We start from the raw sequence: 17,318 nt of genomic DNA on the forward strand, positions 1-17,318 counted from the left end.
CGTCCATCGTAAACTTTTAATACGGATAAACAGCAAATAAATTTATTGAAATAAATAAGCTGAGTGAGTAGATATTTTGGAAAACAAATAATTTATACTTGCTCGCAATCTAACGGCAGGAGAGAACAAGGAGTGGATGAAGGATGAAAATGGGCCATTGGATTCGAGAATGTGCCTGGTGGACTTTTGAATGAGTGGGACCCCCAGGACGACAGAACGAGACACTTGTAATATGTACACACGTCGGAGAAACATAGGCCACCTATTGATGTGCACAACCGGACCGACGCAAACACCGAGCCGCACGTCTTTGGGTCGACCTTTGGTTGAGACTTTTCTTCTTATTCAAATCCCCCCACTAACCAATAGGTACTTAACGCAATGCCGAAATTTTAAAAATGCTTCGAGCTACTTCAGTAGCAGAAACTGATAGTGTTAGCTACATCCCATATGTAGATGGTAAGTAGTAACTATGACCATAGTCAAGTGAATTTTTTTTATGAAATAAGAAGCAAAATAATTACTAGAAAGGGGCAAAAACAAAATCATGGAAGCATGCAAAAGGAGAGCTAAGTTTGCAAGCAAATTATACGGGAGTGGGGTCATCCACTCATTCTTCTCCCATTGCACACCACACGTGCATGCTTCTCTTCTTCTTCTTTTTCCCCACAGACCAAAAGAAACTTAAGTTACAACAAAAAAAAAAAAAAACTTAAACATAATTTGCTAGCGGAGGTAAATAATTCAAAAGGATAAAGCAATTCCTGCTTAGAAGATCGGTAAAGAAACAAAAAGAGAAATTCAAATCTCAACTTTGTTACCTTTATCTTTTTGCTTTTGCCATCGGGATCGCCGCTGGTTATAGATATTCATGAGGCATGCAGGAGTTATATGAATCTGGGCCCTTGACTTTGATCTATCTCGGATTTGTTTTGGGTCCACTGATTTTTAATAAAATAATGATGAAATACTAATTTGTGTAATCAAATCAATTATGTAGTATTATAGTACACAGTTACATCAATAATTGGTGCTATACTGCTACGAATGTATAAAAAACAACCTAGCTACTCTTTATTAACCTGATTGGAAAACGCAAAGAATATTGTGTATATCTATATATCATGCCTCTATAATCTCTAATTCTCTATCCTGAGAAGTTCTTAATTTTTTTTCACTTAGACCATGGTTAACTCGGGGTTCTTAGATTGAGGTTATTAACGAAAATTAAAAAACTGTTTTTTAACTTTTAACTAAAAAATTAAGAATCGGTTCTTAAAGTCTTTATTTAAAAACCGGTTCTTAGCTTTTTTAGTTAAAAGTTAAGAAACAACTTTTTAACTTCCGGTAAGAACCCTATCCGTAAAACATCGGGTTAATCATGCTCTTATACACATAAGTAGGAACACCACCGTATAAGTAGGAACACCGTATCTATCAACCACTTACTCTGTTGATATGGTTGTGTAGGTTTTGATGGCAAACATACAATAAACATATTACTAGAGTTTTATCGTTTTTTTGAGAATTGTTAAAAAAATTCTTACACTAATATACATTTATTCGATCACAAGATGTACCAACAAATAAGAATATTTTAGCTGCGATGCAGGCATTTACCAGTTTTTTTTAGCATAATCACATTCCAAAGGAAAAAAGGAGATGTGAACACGGACCATTAAATTCGGCCTATTCTATAGTATATGATATATATAGAGAAAGTAGGACTCCTACCAGAGTACTAATATCTTATTTTCCACCACTTTCATTATTGTTTTCTAAAATGTCGAGATTTATAGATTTGTACGTGCTAACTGCTAAGCTTCTTTCCTGATCAAAAGTAAAATCAATCACAAGTGTTTTAAAAATTGATCTAATATGCAGGGTCGGTCCTGAGATTTTGAAGGCTGTGGGTTTGTCTATGTAAATTTTTTTTTTTATAAATTTGGGGATTTAAATTTTTTTTTCAGGAATCTATTCGTATGTAACTTTTTTTAAAATCTTTGGAGGTTTGTTGCAAATGTTTCACTACGCCCAGGGCAGACCCTGCTAATAAGCAAACTTTATATTTACAAATTCTCCATTGACTGATTCTACGGTTCACACTTATTACACCACTGCTTATAATCTTATGGTGGGAATAAATATTCACGGACAACGGTCTCACCGTCCACAAATGTCTCTTTGCTTGAGAAAACAAACCAACATCTCATCTCATCGGTGAGCTCTCATTTCATTATTGTTTTCTAAAACATCGATAATATATACTATTTTTAGATACTTAAATAAGTTTAAAGGGAAAATTTTTTATTTAAAAAAGTAAAGAAAAGACAAGTTTGTAAACACATCAATATTCCCATGCTACACCAACACTTTTTCTAAATTATTAACAATTTCTTTATTTTAGTTTTACCAAAAACAAAATTTCTTTATTTTAGCGATTTTTTTCGTTCTTGTTCACACTAGCCCCCCAATAAAACCAGTTCACTGTTGAACCAGCTAAAACCGGACGAGTGAAAGCGTTCACTGTGTGTTTCTGACTTAACCAAAAAAGTGCCTACAATTTCGAAAAACCTTGATCAGTAACCGGCTACTGTATCAAACCGCACTGTATACAACCTGCTACTCCCGGTAAGCATCAAAATACATCCCCCCATTTAACAGCGACAAATATCAAATCCTGCATTTAGTGCTCTCTTTCAACCCTAAAAATTAAAACGCTCCCTTTCTCATCCCCTCCTCACGTTTTTTAACTTTTCTCTGGATTAATCCTTTATTATTGGTTTTTACTTCTTCTTTTCAATCTCTGCTTTGGTGTGATTACTCTGTTTTTAATTGATTTATCATAAAATTACTGGAAAAAGATAAAGAAAGAGAAAAACAATGGAGTTTACGAGTTTTCATCAGCCGTCGTTGCAAAGCATTTGGGATTTTGGAGAGGAGGAGAGGGATTCGTTAGGTTTTATGGAGTTACTAGGTTCTCAGCACCATTCATTCCTTCTCGAAACGCTCCAACCGCAAACGCAACCGTTTGAGAAACTGTCTTCTTCTGATTTAACTATTCTTCAAGCCCCACCCTCAAATGCGACTGCTGATAAGTATGTGACGTCGAAAGTGGAATCTTTGTGTTCGGATATAAATCCACCGGCTACACCAAACTCCTCGTCGATTTCTTCGGCGTCAAGCGAGGCTGTAGACGAAGACAAAGCGAAAAGAGAAGAAAATGAGGAACATGAACAGAAGAAGAGTGATACTAATAAACAGTGAGTCTCATTTATGTGTCCTTAATTTTCACATATTTTTCTCTCTTTGAAAGATGGTCTAGTAAAAGACTCAGAGAGAAAATGGTTCGCAGCATTTAATTATGTGTATGAACAGGTTGAAACCAAAGAAGAATAGCCAGAAGAGGCAGAGAGAGGCAAGAATAGCGTTCATGACAAAGAGTGAGGTTGATCATCTCGAAGATGGTTATCGCTGGAGAAAATATGGTCAAAAAGCTGTTAAAAATAGTCCTTTTCCGAGGTTAATAAAATATCCATCCTTTTGATCATCTTCTTTTTCTTCCTCTTATGGCTCCATGTGTAGACACAGAAGAAGAATAAGAAATATTAAAAATACACATAACATGTATTTTTTCCTTTTTGTTTCTTCTGTGATTTGCTTGAGGACATGCATTGTGTTAGTTTGTAGGATCTAGTGTTTGATTGTTTCAAAAAGACTCGTGTGTTTAATTAACATTTGATTTGCTAACATTACTTCCATACTAAAAACGATTTTAGCTTTCTTATTCATCTTAATTAACATCATTCATAAGTTATAAACACACAAACATGAAAAATAAATGAAAACTTCCTATTTTCCTTTACATTTTCTTTAGAAGTTTTAAAAGAAAGAATGATAGTAAAACTATCAAAAATGTTGAGCTGAAGTTTATGAGGCTAATTTGTGTGATGGTATATTTGTTTTGCAGGAGTTACTACCGTTGCACAACGGCCTCGTGTAACGTGAAAAAGAGAGTGGAGAGATCATTCCGAGATCCAAGCACAGTGGTTACAACCTACGAAGGTCAACACACACACATTAGTCCACTCACGTCTCGTCCAATTTCCTCTGGAGGCTTCTTCTTCGGATCATCAGGGGTTGCTTCAAATCTCGGTAACTTTGGGTTTCCAATGGAGAGCTCGACACTAATATATCCTCAATTCCAACAGCTTGTCCATTACAACCAACAACAGCAACAACAAGAACTGTTGCCTTGTTTTGGAGGAGTTGGCGAGTACGTTACTAGACATGGTGATGATGAACGTGTGAAGAAGAGTCGAGGTTTGGTCAAAGATAATGGACTTCTTCAAGATGTTGTCCCCTCTCATATGTTGAAGGAAGAGTAATTATATTCCTTAATGGTGTAGTATTGTAATCTATAAGATTTAATATAGGTTTTGTTTTGTATAATCGTCTAAAGAAACGGATCTTTCGTTCCCATTAGGGAGATGTGGATCTTTAAAACTGAAGGTAATGTTAAGTACTGATACTTTCCAGCAATGAAACCGTAGAATATATAACTTAGGCAAGAAAATTTCAATTTACTGCAAATTATATAACAACAAAAAAAAATTGTAGCTAATTGGTTGCACTAGCATAGTTAACATGAATTGCAATCAGTCTAAACAATTTTTTGTATAATATGATTCGCACAAAGTTTTAAATCGCCTAATAATTTTGTCGTTATGTATATTAACGATAATAGTGTTTTAACTTTTTCATTCTGAGAGTCTATACTATATTAATATGTCGTCTCTTAAAATTTTTTTATTACATGGGCGTTGCGTGTACTCTATGTCTCTATGTTCATTTGATAAAAGAACTCTATGTTCTACTGTTCATTAGCTAGGCTTTGTAGTTTCTGAATCTGTTAAAAGTAAAATCGAAATCCGCGGTTCTAATGCGTTCTAGGGTTTCAGGGTACTCTTAACACTACTCAAAGACAGCGTCAATTAATGTTGTTGGGATTTTTATTCATTGTCTCGCTTCATCTTTTTTGTCTTGGAATCTGCATAATTAACTTTCACTTAAGCAAGATAACGAAAGAGGAAATTAATGCGAAGTTGGAAACATAAACTCAACTATTTCTACCTACTAATTTCTGTGTGTTTGACCGACGTTCGGAATTTTTTATTTTGTTTTTGTTTTATTTACCGCTTTTGTTGGTCTTGCTGTTTCATGATTGCACCACGGTGAAGAAAAAGACGTGTGCACCGTGTTATGTCGTTTGCTAGTTTCATTTACTACCCTTTTAACATTTTTATATCCAAAACGAATATAAAAGAGAAATTACACTCTTCACTGGTGTTTTCACAACCATCAAAGAAATGAAATGTGATTAAGAGTACTCGATAGTTCTCTTCTAGTTAATTTAAACATGCTTAGATACCAATTTCAATGAAACATCAAAATACCAAATTTGATATAATTTTATCCCTGAAAATATTAAAATGACATTATCTCACCAAATTTGGTGTAATAATATTCATCACATCAAATACTAAATTGATATATTTTATTATTTTATTTATATGTAAATTTTTATTATTATAGTTTTAATTATTTTAAAATAAATATATCATGCTATTTTATATTTTAATTTTAATTTCCAAACTGTTAAGCATTTATTATGTAAGTTACATTTTTAAATAAAAAATATTTTAATTAAAAAAATAGTTTACATAAAATAACTAAATTAATATATAAACTAGGTAAAATAAAATAATAATAATATAAAGTTACCAAATTTTAATAAATAAACATAAAATTTAAATGCTATAAAATATAATTGGTCAATTATAAATAATTAATATATCAAAATGTTAAAATTGAAATACTACTAATATATACTAATTTTGGTGTAGAATTTAGTATTGTGGTTAGAGACGAAAATTAATTCAATACCAAAACACTGAACTGGATGTAATGGTTGGAGTTGTTCCTAGCTTAGAATTTCATTCTTACTTCAAGGCTTTCAAAATCTGTGTGACAATCTACTATTACGATTTGATTGATGTTTTGTTTTATCCTTTTTTCTTCTAAAATGTACATGTACCTGTGAATAATTCATTGTTTTTTTTTCATGTGTTTATATTTCAGAGGATACTTACAAAATAAATAATTTTAAAGAACCTAATTTTTTTGTCTTTGTAAAATATATTGAGAAGAAAAACGTAAACCCACGTTGAACCGTGGATCCAATACTTGAAACATAGCAATTAGTCAATAAAATCGAAGTTTGTGTTGTCCCCTAAGTGCGTAGACTTGTTGGAAAAAGGTAGAAAACCAAATCCCACAAAGAAATATACAAAAGGTGAAAAGCAGAGAAACAAGTTACCATGCAATTCAACTTTTTCTTCTTCGTCTGTTTGTTACTTTTGCAGCCATGTGTGTGTGTGAGAAAGAGAGAAAATGTTCAATAGAAAAGACGAAGGAAGCAAGAAAAGAAAACAATCTTATGAGGTAATACTACTTTTTGTCTTTTTGTCTAGTGAGTGCATAGCAATGCCATTGGCTTTAGCGTGTCTGTATTGACCTTTACGGTGAGTGATAATCCCAAACCGAAGGTACACAATCATTGTCCGAAACAAGGCCACGACTGCAACCGAAAGCAAAAGTATTTGAAATCTTGATGGCTTAAAAGTGAACGACTAAAAGACAAACTTAAAGAGACCCCATTGGTTCAAGGAAGCTACAACTTACAACATTTGCTCATTTGTAAGATTCGTAACATGAAACTTAGCAAAAAAAAAAGATTCGTAACATGAATATTGGGATTCGATATAGTACAGTAAACTCAAGATGTACCAATCCGGACAGTGGGTTTTGTCTTTTTGAATCGAGCGCAAGTTTTATTGATCATCGAGCCTTCTTGTTAGGGCTCTTATAAGTGGTCCAATCCATTTTAATTCTTCTTATAATGATTTTTATTCACGTAAACTATATCAGAACAGGTAAAGTATCCATACAACATAAAATAAATAGCTAGCAGGTAAAGTATAAATAGCTAGTCATAAAATTTATTATTACATTAAAAAATGTATGTATGGGGCCATACAACATAAAATAAATTATTATAGAAAGCATATATAATGTTCGTTTTTTTTGTTATATGCGTAATTATTTATTTGAACAAAACTTAAGGTGAGCCCTTTAAATTAACCTTCTCTTTTATTACCAATAAAAATACCACGTAGATTAATAATAAAATACATGATCTTTTATTTTAAAAAATCTAAAATAATCGGAAAAAAATAATGACGCTAACGCCACTAGCTAAACCCTAAATCTTAAACCTTAAACCTTAAATCTAAACCCTAAACCCCAAATTCTAAACTCTAAACCCTAAACCCAAACCGTAAACTCTAAACTCAATCCCTAGACCTTAAACTCTAAACTCAATCCCTAGACCTTAGACTCTAAACCCAAATCTTAAACACTAAAGAAACAACATCAACATTAACCCAAACCTTTAAGATATAGGATTTGAGTTCAGAGTTTACGATTTGAGTTTAGGGCGTAGGGATTGGGTTTGGATATATGGTTTGAGTTTAGAGTCTATGATTTGGGTTTAGGATATAGGGTTTGAGTTTAGGGTTTGAGATTTTGGTTTATGATATAGGATTTGAGTTTAGGGTTTACGGTTTGGGTTTATGGTTTAAGATTTTGGTTTAGGGTTTAGGATATAGATTTAAACTTTAGCGTTTAGTTAGTGGCGTTAGCATCATTAAAATTGGCGTTATTATTTTTTTTCAATTATTTCAGATTTTTTAAATAAAATTTATTTATTTTATTATTAATCTAGGTGATATTTTAATTGGTAATAAAAAGAGAAGTAAATTTAAAGTTTCACCCTATGTTCTTATTTATTAGTTTGCCCACATATCGCAACAGTTTCAGCTCCTCTTTGACGCCAATATACGGTACATTTCTTCGATTTCTACCTATACAATGGAACGTTAACGTATTTAGTGGTTGCAAACATTTAGCTTCAGAAAAAAAAAAGATTTAGCTTCAGCAATAACTAATCATAAAAAATTAAGTGAAATTAAGATATTGAAACCTGATAGAACTTGAGAAGATTTTTCCTCTGGTTCTTGAGCGTCGCAGTCACTAAGCCTCTCTCAATGTCGAAAGATTTTGCCTCCACCGTCACCGCTTTAATGTACTCAAACTTGCTTAGCTATTATCATTTTTTTCACATCCACAAAATAACATTATATAATAGTAGTATTATTTAGAGAAATCTCTAGAAGAATTATGGTTTTAGACAACATCAAACAAACCTTGTGCTTCTCTGCCGTGGACTTCAGTTCTAAGAGGATGTGTTCTTGTAGCTCCGAGATAGAACAGAGTTCTTCGAATGGTTTAATAAAGCCGAAGTCATTAGCCCACCGGTTCACGGTTTCTGGATTTGGAACAATCACGGCGACAAGCATAGATTTGAAGCTGTCTCCATAAACCCATATCTGATAAGAATTTAGCGATCAAAAAATTAACTGAAGAAAAACCTAAAAGATACTTGCAGACCAAGAAAGAGTTGGAAAACTCACATCTTGGACAATAGGGTTTTGTCCGTAGATGCTTTCCAAATGCTCAAGAGCAACATATTCTCCTTGTGAGAGTTTGATCAGATTCTTCTTACGGTCGATGATCCTGAGTACTCCGTTTGGAAGAATCTCACCTATGTCTCCTAATAATATCAAAACACCAAGAACAGTACTCAGAATCCAAAATCAAAACAAGTGAAATCTCAACTTTTTAAATTAATCACCTGTATGGAACCATCCGTCTTTCATGACTTCTTCAGTAAGCCGAGGGTTCTTGTAATACCCTGAAAACAGACATTTTCCTCTTATACAGATCTCGCCGGCAGGATTTTCACCCAATGGGTCATAGCCCATTTCCGACACCTCTTCAAGCCTTATCTCGTTGTAAAGAGCCGGAACACCGACTGTCCCTAGCATACACATCTCGTCCGGGTAGCCTAATGTCGTTCCTCCAAGCGTCTCTGTTAGACCTAATGCAAACAATCACAGCAACACTGACTTTCCTCGGTTACAAGAAAAAAAAAACATTTTCCTTGAGAATCAAGAAAATGGGAAAGAAACCCTAAAATTGTAAATGTTAGGTACATACTACATACCATAGCCTTGGATGACGAAGCAACAAGAAGTAACTCTCAAGAACTCTTCGATCTCAGGACTCAGAGGTGCTCCACCAGATACTAATAACCTGAGTCGACCTCCTAACTGATTTCTAATCTTTATTCCAAGTAAAAAAATCGTCAAATGTTGGCTAGCTATATGTAAAGATCAAAGAAAAAATAATCCCCATATATGAAGAAAAAATCATTATCACATTGTTTTTTAACCTTTCTGAAAGCTATAAAGTCAGCCATGGGTGATGCTTTACTGTGAGAGTACCCACGATTCATCCACGCAAGTTTGCTGCATAAAAATAAGCATTTATTGCGAGATTTCGAGGTTTTCCCCTAAACGTAACACTCTTTTAAGTTTTCTTTGTGGCAAATTGGCAATACAACCTCTATATTTTTTTTTAACTAGAGAAGTAGTACCTTTTCTGTACTTGATTGTTTTTAATCCCAGAACGTATATCAGTATGTAAAAACTATGCTCATATTTATTATATATGCTCATTAATTATAGACATACATCAGTATGAAAGTTTGTTTACCAGTATGTAAAAATAATACTTATTTAGTCCACCAATAAAAAGAGTTATTGGTTTTTCCTCAAAAACTTATTTTGTTCAACGCAAGTTTTTAAAAAATATGTTTATTTGTCAGTGAAGCTTACTATTTATAAAGAGCATAGAAGATGAGTCTCCTTCTTGGGTTAAGCTCCTGAAGAGCCTTCTGAATCCCTTCATAGATCCTCTCGAAGACTCTTGGAACTCCGGCTATAAAAGTTGGTTTCAGTTCTTGAATATCATTATGTAATGCATTCAAATCCTAACACACCAAAACACACCAACATAATCAATTTTCATAGTTTTCTACATCCATTTTCTATCCATAACTTGATGATGATTATGATTATGATTTATGAGAGATTAGTATACTCCATGGTAATAGCCGACGGAAGCGCCATTTCGAAAGAAGTATTCCTCATTAGCACGGTCAAGAATATGAGCCAACGGTAGGAAGGAAAGATACACATCGTCAGGTGTCATCTGACAGTAGGATGTCGTTTTAAGCCCAAGAGAAAAACAGGAGCTTAGTTAAAATTAATGTCTTTAAGACGAAAACTAAAGCTGAACCGGATAATTATTTGAATCATGGTTCAATATGGTTTGATCGGATCAAACATGATTAGATATATTTTCAATATATAAATTTAAAATTAATATTAGTATTAGTATTTTTTGGTCAGTTTAGTAAATATAATACATAATTAAAATATAAATAAATATCAAATACAAAACATTACAAATATAAACTCGTGTTTTCTGTTCGTAAGGTTGGTTTATGATTTTTTAATAGTTTTAATGGCTTTTTACCTAATTTAAAATTTTTGAGATCCAGTCCAGTTACGTGACCTATTTATTGTCGAATCAGATCGTGATTGGTTTATGGTCGAATCTTCTCCAACCATCAAACCGGTCTGGTTTTATAAACACCGGTCAAAAGAAACAAATGATTAAGCGAGACAGTATTTTTTAATCGGTTAATCATTAGCATCTTATATATTAAAACATAAGTCACAACACTGATTCATGTGTGATTTTTTTTTAAAAATGGATCTAATGGACCTATTCCTATAAAGTCATGTTACATTTAATCTATAATCTTATCATTTAAATTTTGGACATGCCAGAAATTTTTATTGGGCTATCAATAATTGGATTTAAACAATAGATGATCCATTGGATTTATAGATAGTATAAATTAAATAGATATAATTTAATGTTGTAATAATATATCTCCATAGGTTAAATATTTAAATATTTGTCGATGTTAACTTTTAAAATTATAAAGATTTTTTTTAAATAACAAAAATCATATTATCTAACAATGATTAATCTTTACTACCTTAAACCAATGAAAACAAATTTTAAACTATATAGTTTATTTTAAAAATTAAACAAAAACTAAATGTTTAATTATTTACTCGATAATATAAATCTATGAAGCGAAAATTTTAATTTTTTAAAAACTTTCTAAATTTGTGAAATGTTACAATATCTTTGAATATGACAATAAAAAAATCTTTTACTAATCTTTATATATATAGTTACTATTTTAATAATGAAATAATAATCTGAAAATATATATATATAAGAAGATACAAATACATGTGAAAGTTTGAAACAATTTATTCAATGAAAAAAATATACCTTAAACTTATTATGTTTTAAAAATTGATAGACAATATCTTATAATATATACCAATTTAGAATTGAAAACAAAATATTTATATAAAAATAAATGAAAACAAAATCTCGCGCGAGATGTAGTGCATATTAAGACAGAGGTGAACACTATATTCACTAATGTATATTTAAGAGTGGATTTAGAAATGTTTTGTTTAAAATGGTAATTATTTATATAATCTAAGTATGGTTTAAACACTACGTTTATCCGCACAAAAAGCAAAACATGTTCTATGCGTTCCTTTAAAACGATTGAGAGTCACCTCGTCTTCAAACTGGTCCATGCAGAGATCCAACCCAATAACACAAGTTGCGGCAGCTTCGTGGGTCAAAATCACACCTTTAGGTTCGCCGCTCGTGCCGCTCGTGTACATTATGGTGCACACGTTAGACGGCTTAGGCGGATTTGTCTCCTCCGGCTTCTCTCGTCCCTGGTCAAATAATCAACAATCAAATATAGTCAACATAATATGTTCTATCATATATACCAAACATGTGAGTCTGGCCACTTAAATCAATTTAATTCTATGCGTATAAAGCAGTTAATGTAGAGTTTCGTCAACTGGCCGGTTTAACATGTGCGTGTCATTAAATACCTAAATAAGTCCGATCTTTTCTCATAAAGCTGTAATAACGTAATATAGAAAGTATGTATCAAATTATATAAAGAGACGAACCATAAGAAGAAAATCGAGCCACGAGTATGCTTTCACTCCAATTTCTAAAGCCCTGTGGCTCTGTTCTTCGCTCACATTTGTGAAGGAAACTATAGCTTTAAGTCGTTTTGCACTTTTGCAATCCGGATCAAGCACCTAAATTATAATAGCATACAAAAAGAGAGTTAAACTCACATATATAAATCTATTTCCAAAGGTATAGATTAATTGATGAAATCAAGATCTTAACTCCTTTAATCTTGGTATTCTGGACGAACACAAAATCAACTTCCGCGTGATCAACAATATAATCAACTGCTCCGGGACCTGAAGAACATGGGACACAAACAATTTCTTTTAGTCGGATTATTGAGTACTTGAGGCACGTAAGCATACACACGGTCACAAGTAAATAAAATCAAACTTACCTAATGTATCATATAGAGGTACAGAGATTAGAGTGTGGGCTGCACAGGCCTAAATATTTTCACAAAGATGTATATAATTATTGTTAGATTTACTTGATAAATTTGAATAGAAAAGTAAACCAAAGAAGTATTTATCAAAAGTGAGAAGGACCTCCATTGCTATGATCCACTGAGGACAATTAGCTCCATAGATTCCCACGCGACAACCCTATTTATATATGCAGAGAACATTATATTTCAGCATAACGTAAAATATAAAAGTGAGAAAGAAAAAACGTTTAGATAAAGTTATACAGGTTCAGCTCCGGCAGCTCGTAGCGCAGAGCCAATCTGCAGAACTTCTTCGTATACTTCTTTGTACGTTTTCCAAATATACGGTCCAACCTAACCAAAAATACACGTTTAAAATAATAAGTACACATATATAAGTTATGTTCGAAAAATACACATATATAAGTAAAATTAAACTAAAATAAAAACATAACTTATATAATGGAATTTAAAAAAAAACATAACTTAAAATAAAAAATAGGAAAATTCTCTCAAATAGCCATTCTTCTAAAATATACTCCCTCCGTTCCTAAAAAATCCATAGTCTTGAGAAAACTTTTGTTTCAAAAATATACATATTTTATATTTCTAGTGTAATTTTTGTCAACTAATAATGAGAAATTGTGAAGTTAAAAAACATTAATTGCATTTTTTAAAATCTTATTGGTTTAAAAATATAGAAAATATAAAATTACAAAAAACTATGCATTTATAGCTAAATTTTAATATGTTTTGTTAAAAAGTGTGAAAATACTAAGATCTTTTAAGAATGGATAAAATAATATTTTTCTCTGTATATTTAGTATTAAAATTTTAGGAAATTTACCTTCTCATCGACAATTGGACGCCATCCAAGCATCTTGTTATTAGGGAATTTGTCCACTGATTTACTAACAAAATTAAAAGAGATTTACTAACAATAACTATAAAGAAACTGAAAGCTGGGTGTGTCATGTATGATTATAAGAAAAATAAACCTGAAAATGTCCCAAGTAGTGGTAATTTCCGAATGACGAGGAGGAAAACCATTCTCGGACAAAAGATTCCGGTACACCGGACCTACGGAGGGCTTCCCATCTTCCCCTTTAATTCCTTCTTCAACCTTTGCCGCGAAAGACTTCATTCTCTCTCTCTCTCTCTCTATTTTTTTCCTTTGAAGAGGATAACCAATTTTTTTTTTTTGAAACACAACTTATATTGAAACACAAAGCTCTTCCTCACCCAAACAAAGTTTAGCTTACCCTATCAGCAACATTATTTTTCTCTTTTGATATCCAAGAGAAAGAGATTACATCAAAATGACAAGAAAGATCAAGTACATCAGTGAGGATAACCAAATTAATATTGCATTTTTGAGTAAACTTGTATGATTATTGAACAGTACGCAATCATCTGATAAAATTAATAATCAGAATCGTTGAAACGAAGATACATTAAGTATCATTAGTTGATCAGTGACAACTATCTGCTTACGTATTCCGTACTTTAGTGACAACACTCTGCTTACGTATTCTGATTAAACTATATAATAATCTCATTAACATGTGGCATTAAATGACTAAATTTCTCTTGACTATACGCATTGGTTTATTTATTATGATGTAGTTCTAGTTTTTCCCAACGTTTGATACAGCCTTTAACAGTGGAAGTCTCTCATACAAGCTAATGAAGATTCACGGACAGTAAAAAAAGTTAGTCTGAAATGAAACCCACAAGCTAATGAAGATTCGGAACAAATCCAGTTTTTTTAAACGAATAAAATTTATTTAATATAAATTTTTATTTTTGCATTTTTATGTATATTTAAATGTTAAAAAGAAAGCATTATATTTGTGCAAGTTATTATATGTTTAATATTATAATGAAAATAATTTTGATTATAAAATATGTAATCATATTTTAAAATGATACATAAATATATAATACGATATAATTTTAAACTATGTAATCAGGTTGAATAAAATAAGTTTTTTTTTTACATTTATCAGCGTTTTGAATTATTAATGTAACAGTGAATAATATTTGTATTCTGGAATCGACCCAAATATCAGGAGTCCAAATCCAATTAGACCTTGTCTATATAATTTTTGTTTGTGCTTTTATATTTTTGTTTGTTATTTTAAATGGGTAAAAAGTATTAGATGATAAAAATAAAATATATTAGACTAAAATTAAGTGATGTATATATATCTCAAATTAATCATTTCCTATCAGTTCAAGTTCCAGATTATAATTCTTAAAACCTATCAAGTCAATATAACGAAAATAAGTTGATAAAATGTAATTATATGTTTTCTTGTTCAACCATTGGTTTCTGCAAAACTATATCACGACAGTTTTCTTTTGTGGTCCGGTATTGAGTGGAGTAACTATGACGACATCTCTATTCTCTATAAAAACGGACACAAAAAATGTTATATATTCAAGTTTACATTCTTCAGTGTTGTTTAAAAGTTTATAACCACATTATAAATTTGTATTAATGTATTCTAAACTTTTTTTCATAGTACATAGACATCGTTCAAAAGTTAAACAATTAATTTAATAAAACTTTATATACTGCTTCCATTACAAAATATCTATTCTCTAAAGAAACAGACACAAAAAAATTTCAAACCGACCATCATCCTAAGTCAGGACATGATGCAACTATGCAATAAATATATATATATATATATTTTTGTTGTAATTTTTCTCTAAATCTAAATGCTAACACAAAATTGAATTTTCGATAAATGCTCTATATAATGAAGTTTACTCTATTTAGTGTTGTTTAAAAATTTCTAACCACATTCTACATTTGTATTAATGTATTCTAAACTCTCTTTCATGGTACGTGAGTATCGTCTCTAATTGTTTTACAGTTAATTAATAGAACTTCAGTGCAATTAACCACTATGAAATAATATTCTCTAGAAAAATGGACACACGAAAAAAGATTTCAAACCTCTTTGACCATCATCCTATGTCAGTTCAAGATGCACTTTTGCAATAAAACAAGATTGCAATATTTTTTGAATTTTTCTCAAAATGTGAAGGTTAACCTATGAGATTGAGTTTTCGTTAAATGCTCTATATAATGAAGTTTACACTCTTTAGTGGTGTTTAAAAATTTATAACCACATTAAACATTTGTATTAATGTATTCTCAACTCTCTTTCATGGTACATTAGTATTGTCTCTAATTTGTAACTGTTAATTAAATAAAACTTCATATATTGCCTAAATCAGTGGACTAACCACTATGAAATCTAGATGACAAAAAAAAACCACTACCAAATCTCTATTCTTTAGAGAAACAGAAACAAAAAAATTTCAAACCTCTTCGAAAATCATCCTATTCCAACAGGATGCAACTATGCAATAAAGCAAGATTGTCATATTTTTGATTTTTTCTCAACATCCGAAGGTTAACCCCTACGAAATTAAGTTTTTCGGTAAGTACTCTATATATTGATGTTTATACTCTTTAGTGTTGCTTAAAATTTTCTAGCCACATTATAAATTTGTAATAATGTATGCTAAATCTCTTTCACGGTACATAAACATCGATCAAATTCTTTTTACAATTAATTTAATAAATATCTATATACTGCTTAAATCATTGGACTACCTACTATAAATATCTATTCTCAACAGAAACAGACACAAAAAAAAATTTCAAACCTTTTTGACCATCATTCTATGTCAGCGCAATATGCAATTATGCAATAAAACAAGATTGTCATAATTTTTGAATTTTTCTCAAAATCTGAAGGTTAACACCCATACGAAATTTGATTTTCGGTAAATGCTCTATATAATGAAGTTTTCTCTGTTTAGTGTTGTTTAAAAATTTCTAACCACATTATAAATTTGTACTAATGTATTATAAACTCTCTTTCATGTTACATGAGTATCATCTTTAATTTTTCAATTGTTAATTTAATAAAACTTCATATATTGTCTTAATCAGTGGACTAACATGAATCTCTATTCTCTAGAGAAACATACACACTAAATATTCCAAAACTCTTTGACCATCATCCTATGTCACTTTAGGATGAAACTATTCCATAAGGCAAGATTTTCATATTTTTGATTTTTTATCAAAATCTGAAGGTTAACCCCCTTACGAAATTTAGTTTTTTCGGTAAGTACTCTATATATTAAAGTTTAGACTCTTTAGTGTTGTTTAAAAATTTCTAACCACATTATACATTAATGTATGCTAAACTATCATTCATGGTACGTAGACAACACTCTAATATTTTAACAATTAATTTTATAAAACTTTTTATACTGCTTAAATTAGTGGACTAACCGTTATAAAATATCTATTCTTCAGAGAACGGACGCAAAAAACATTTCAAACCTTTTTGACCATAGTGCAGGATGCAACTATGCATTAAAACAAGTTTGTCATATTTTTATTCTTTTCTCAAAATCTAAAGATTGACACACCTACGAAATTGGGTGGTCGGTAAATTCTCTATAAATGAAGTTTACACTCTTTAATATTGTTTAAAATTTTAAAACCACATTCTACAGTTGTCTTAATATATTCTAAACACTATTTCATGGTACATGAGTATCCTCTCTAATATTGAAACAATTAATTTAATGAAATTTCATATATTGCCTAAATTAGTGGACTAACACTATGAAATCTCTATTTTCTAAAGAAACAGGAACAAAAAGATTCCAAACATCTTTGATTATCATCCTATGTAAATGCAAGATGAAACTATGCAATAAAGCAACATTG

The 17,318-nt window shown here is 31.1% G+C and overlaps 2 protein-coding genes across 2 annotated transcripts; one reads left to right on the forward strand and one right to left on the reverse strand.

Moving 5' to 3' along the window:
* The first annotated feature begins 2,366 nt into the window (after positions 1 to 2,366).
* Positions 2,367 to 4,542, forward strand: LOC106394813 (WRKY transcription factor 23-like). The gene is made up of 3 exons (XM_013835364.3): positions 2,367 to 3,263; positions 3,379 to 3,522; positions 3,971 to 4,542. Exons 1-3 carry the CDS (start codon positions 2,884 to 2,886, stop codon positions 4,386 to 4,388), a joined length of 942 nt encoding a protein of 313 aa, XP_013690818.2. The 5' UTR covers positions 2,367 to 2,883; the 3' UTR covers positions 4,389 to 4,542.
* Positions 4,543 to 7,372: 2,830 nt separating this feature from the next.
* On the reverse strand, positions 7,373 to 13,911 carry LOC125585495 (long chain acyl-CoA synthetase 1-like). The gene is made up of 15 exons (XM_048754662.1): positions 13,549 to 13,911; positions 13,398 to 13,461; positions 12,815 to 12,904; positions 12,672 to 12,728; positions 12,521 to 12,569; positions 12,343 to 12,419; positions 12,114 to 12,248; positions 11,700 to 11,867; positions 10,126 to 10,236; positions 9,861 to 10,015; positions 9,416 to 9,491; positions 9,188 to 9,305; positions 8,816 to 9,061; positions 8,595 to 8,734; positions 7,373 to 8,510 (listed from the first exon to the last, which is right to left on the reverse strand). Exons 1-15 carry the CDS (start codon positions 13,692 to 13,694, stop codon positions 8,259 to 8,261), a joined length of 1,884 nt encoding a protein of 627 aa, XP_048610619.1. The 5' UTR covers positions 13,695 to 13,911; the 3' UTR covers positions 7,373 to 8,258.
* Between the last annotated feature and the right edge of the window lie 3,407 nt (positions 13,912 to 17,318).

Source organism: Brassica napus, chromosome C4, assembly GCF_020379485.1.
Source record: "Brassica napus cultivar Da-Ae chromosome C4, Da-Ae, whole genome shotgun sequence".
Classification (NCBI taxonomy): Eukaryota; Viridiplantae; Streptophyta; class Magnoliopsida; order Brassicales; family Brassicaceae; genus Brassica; species Brassica napus.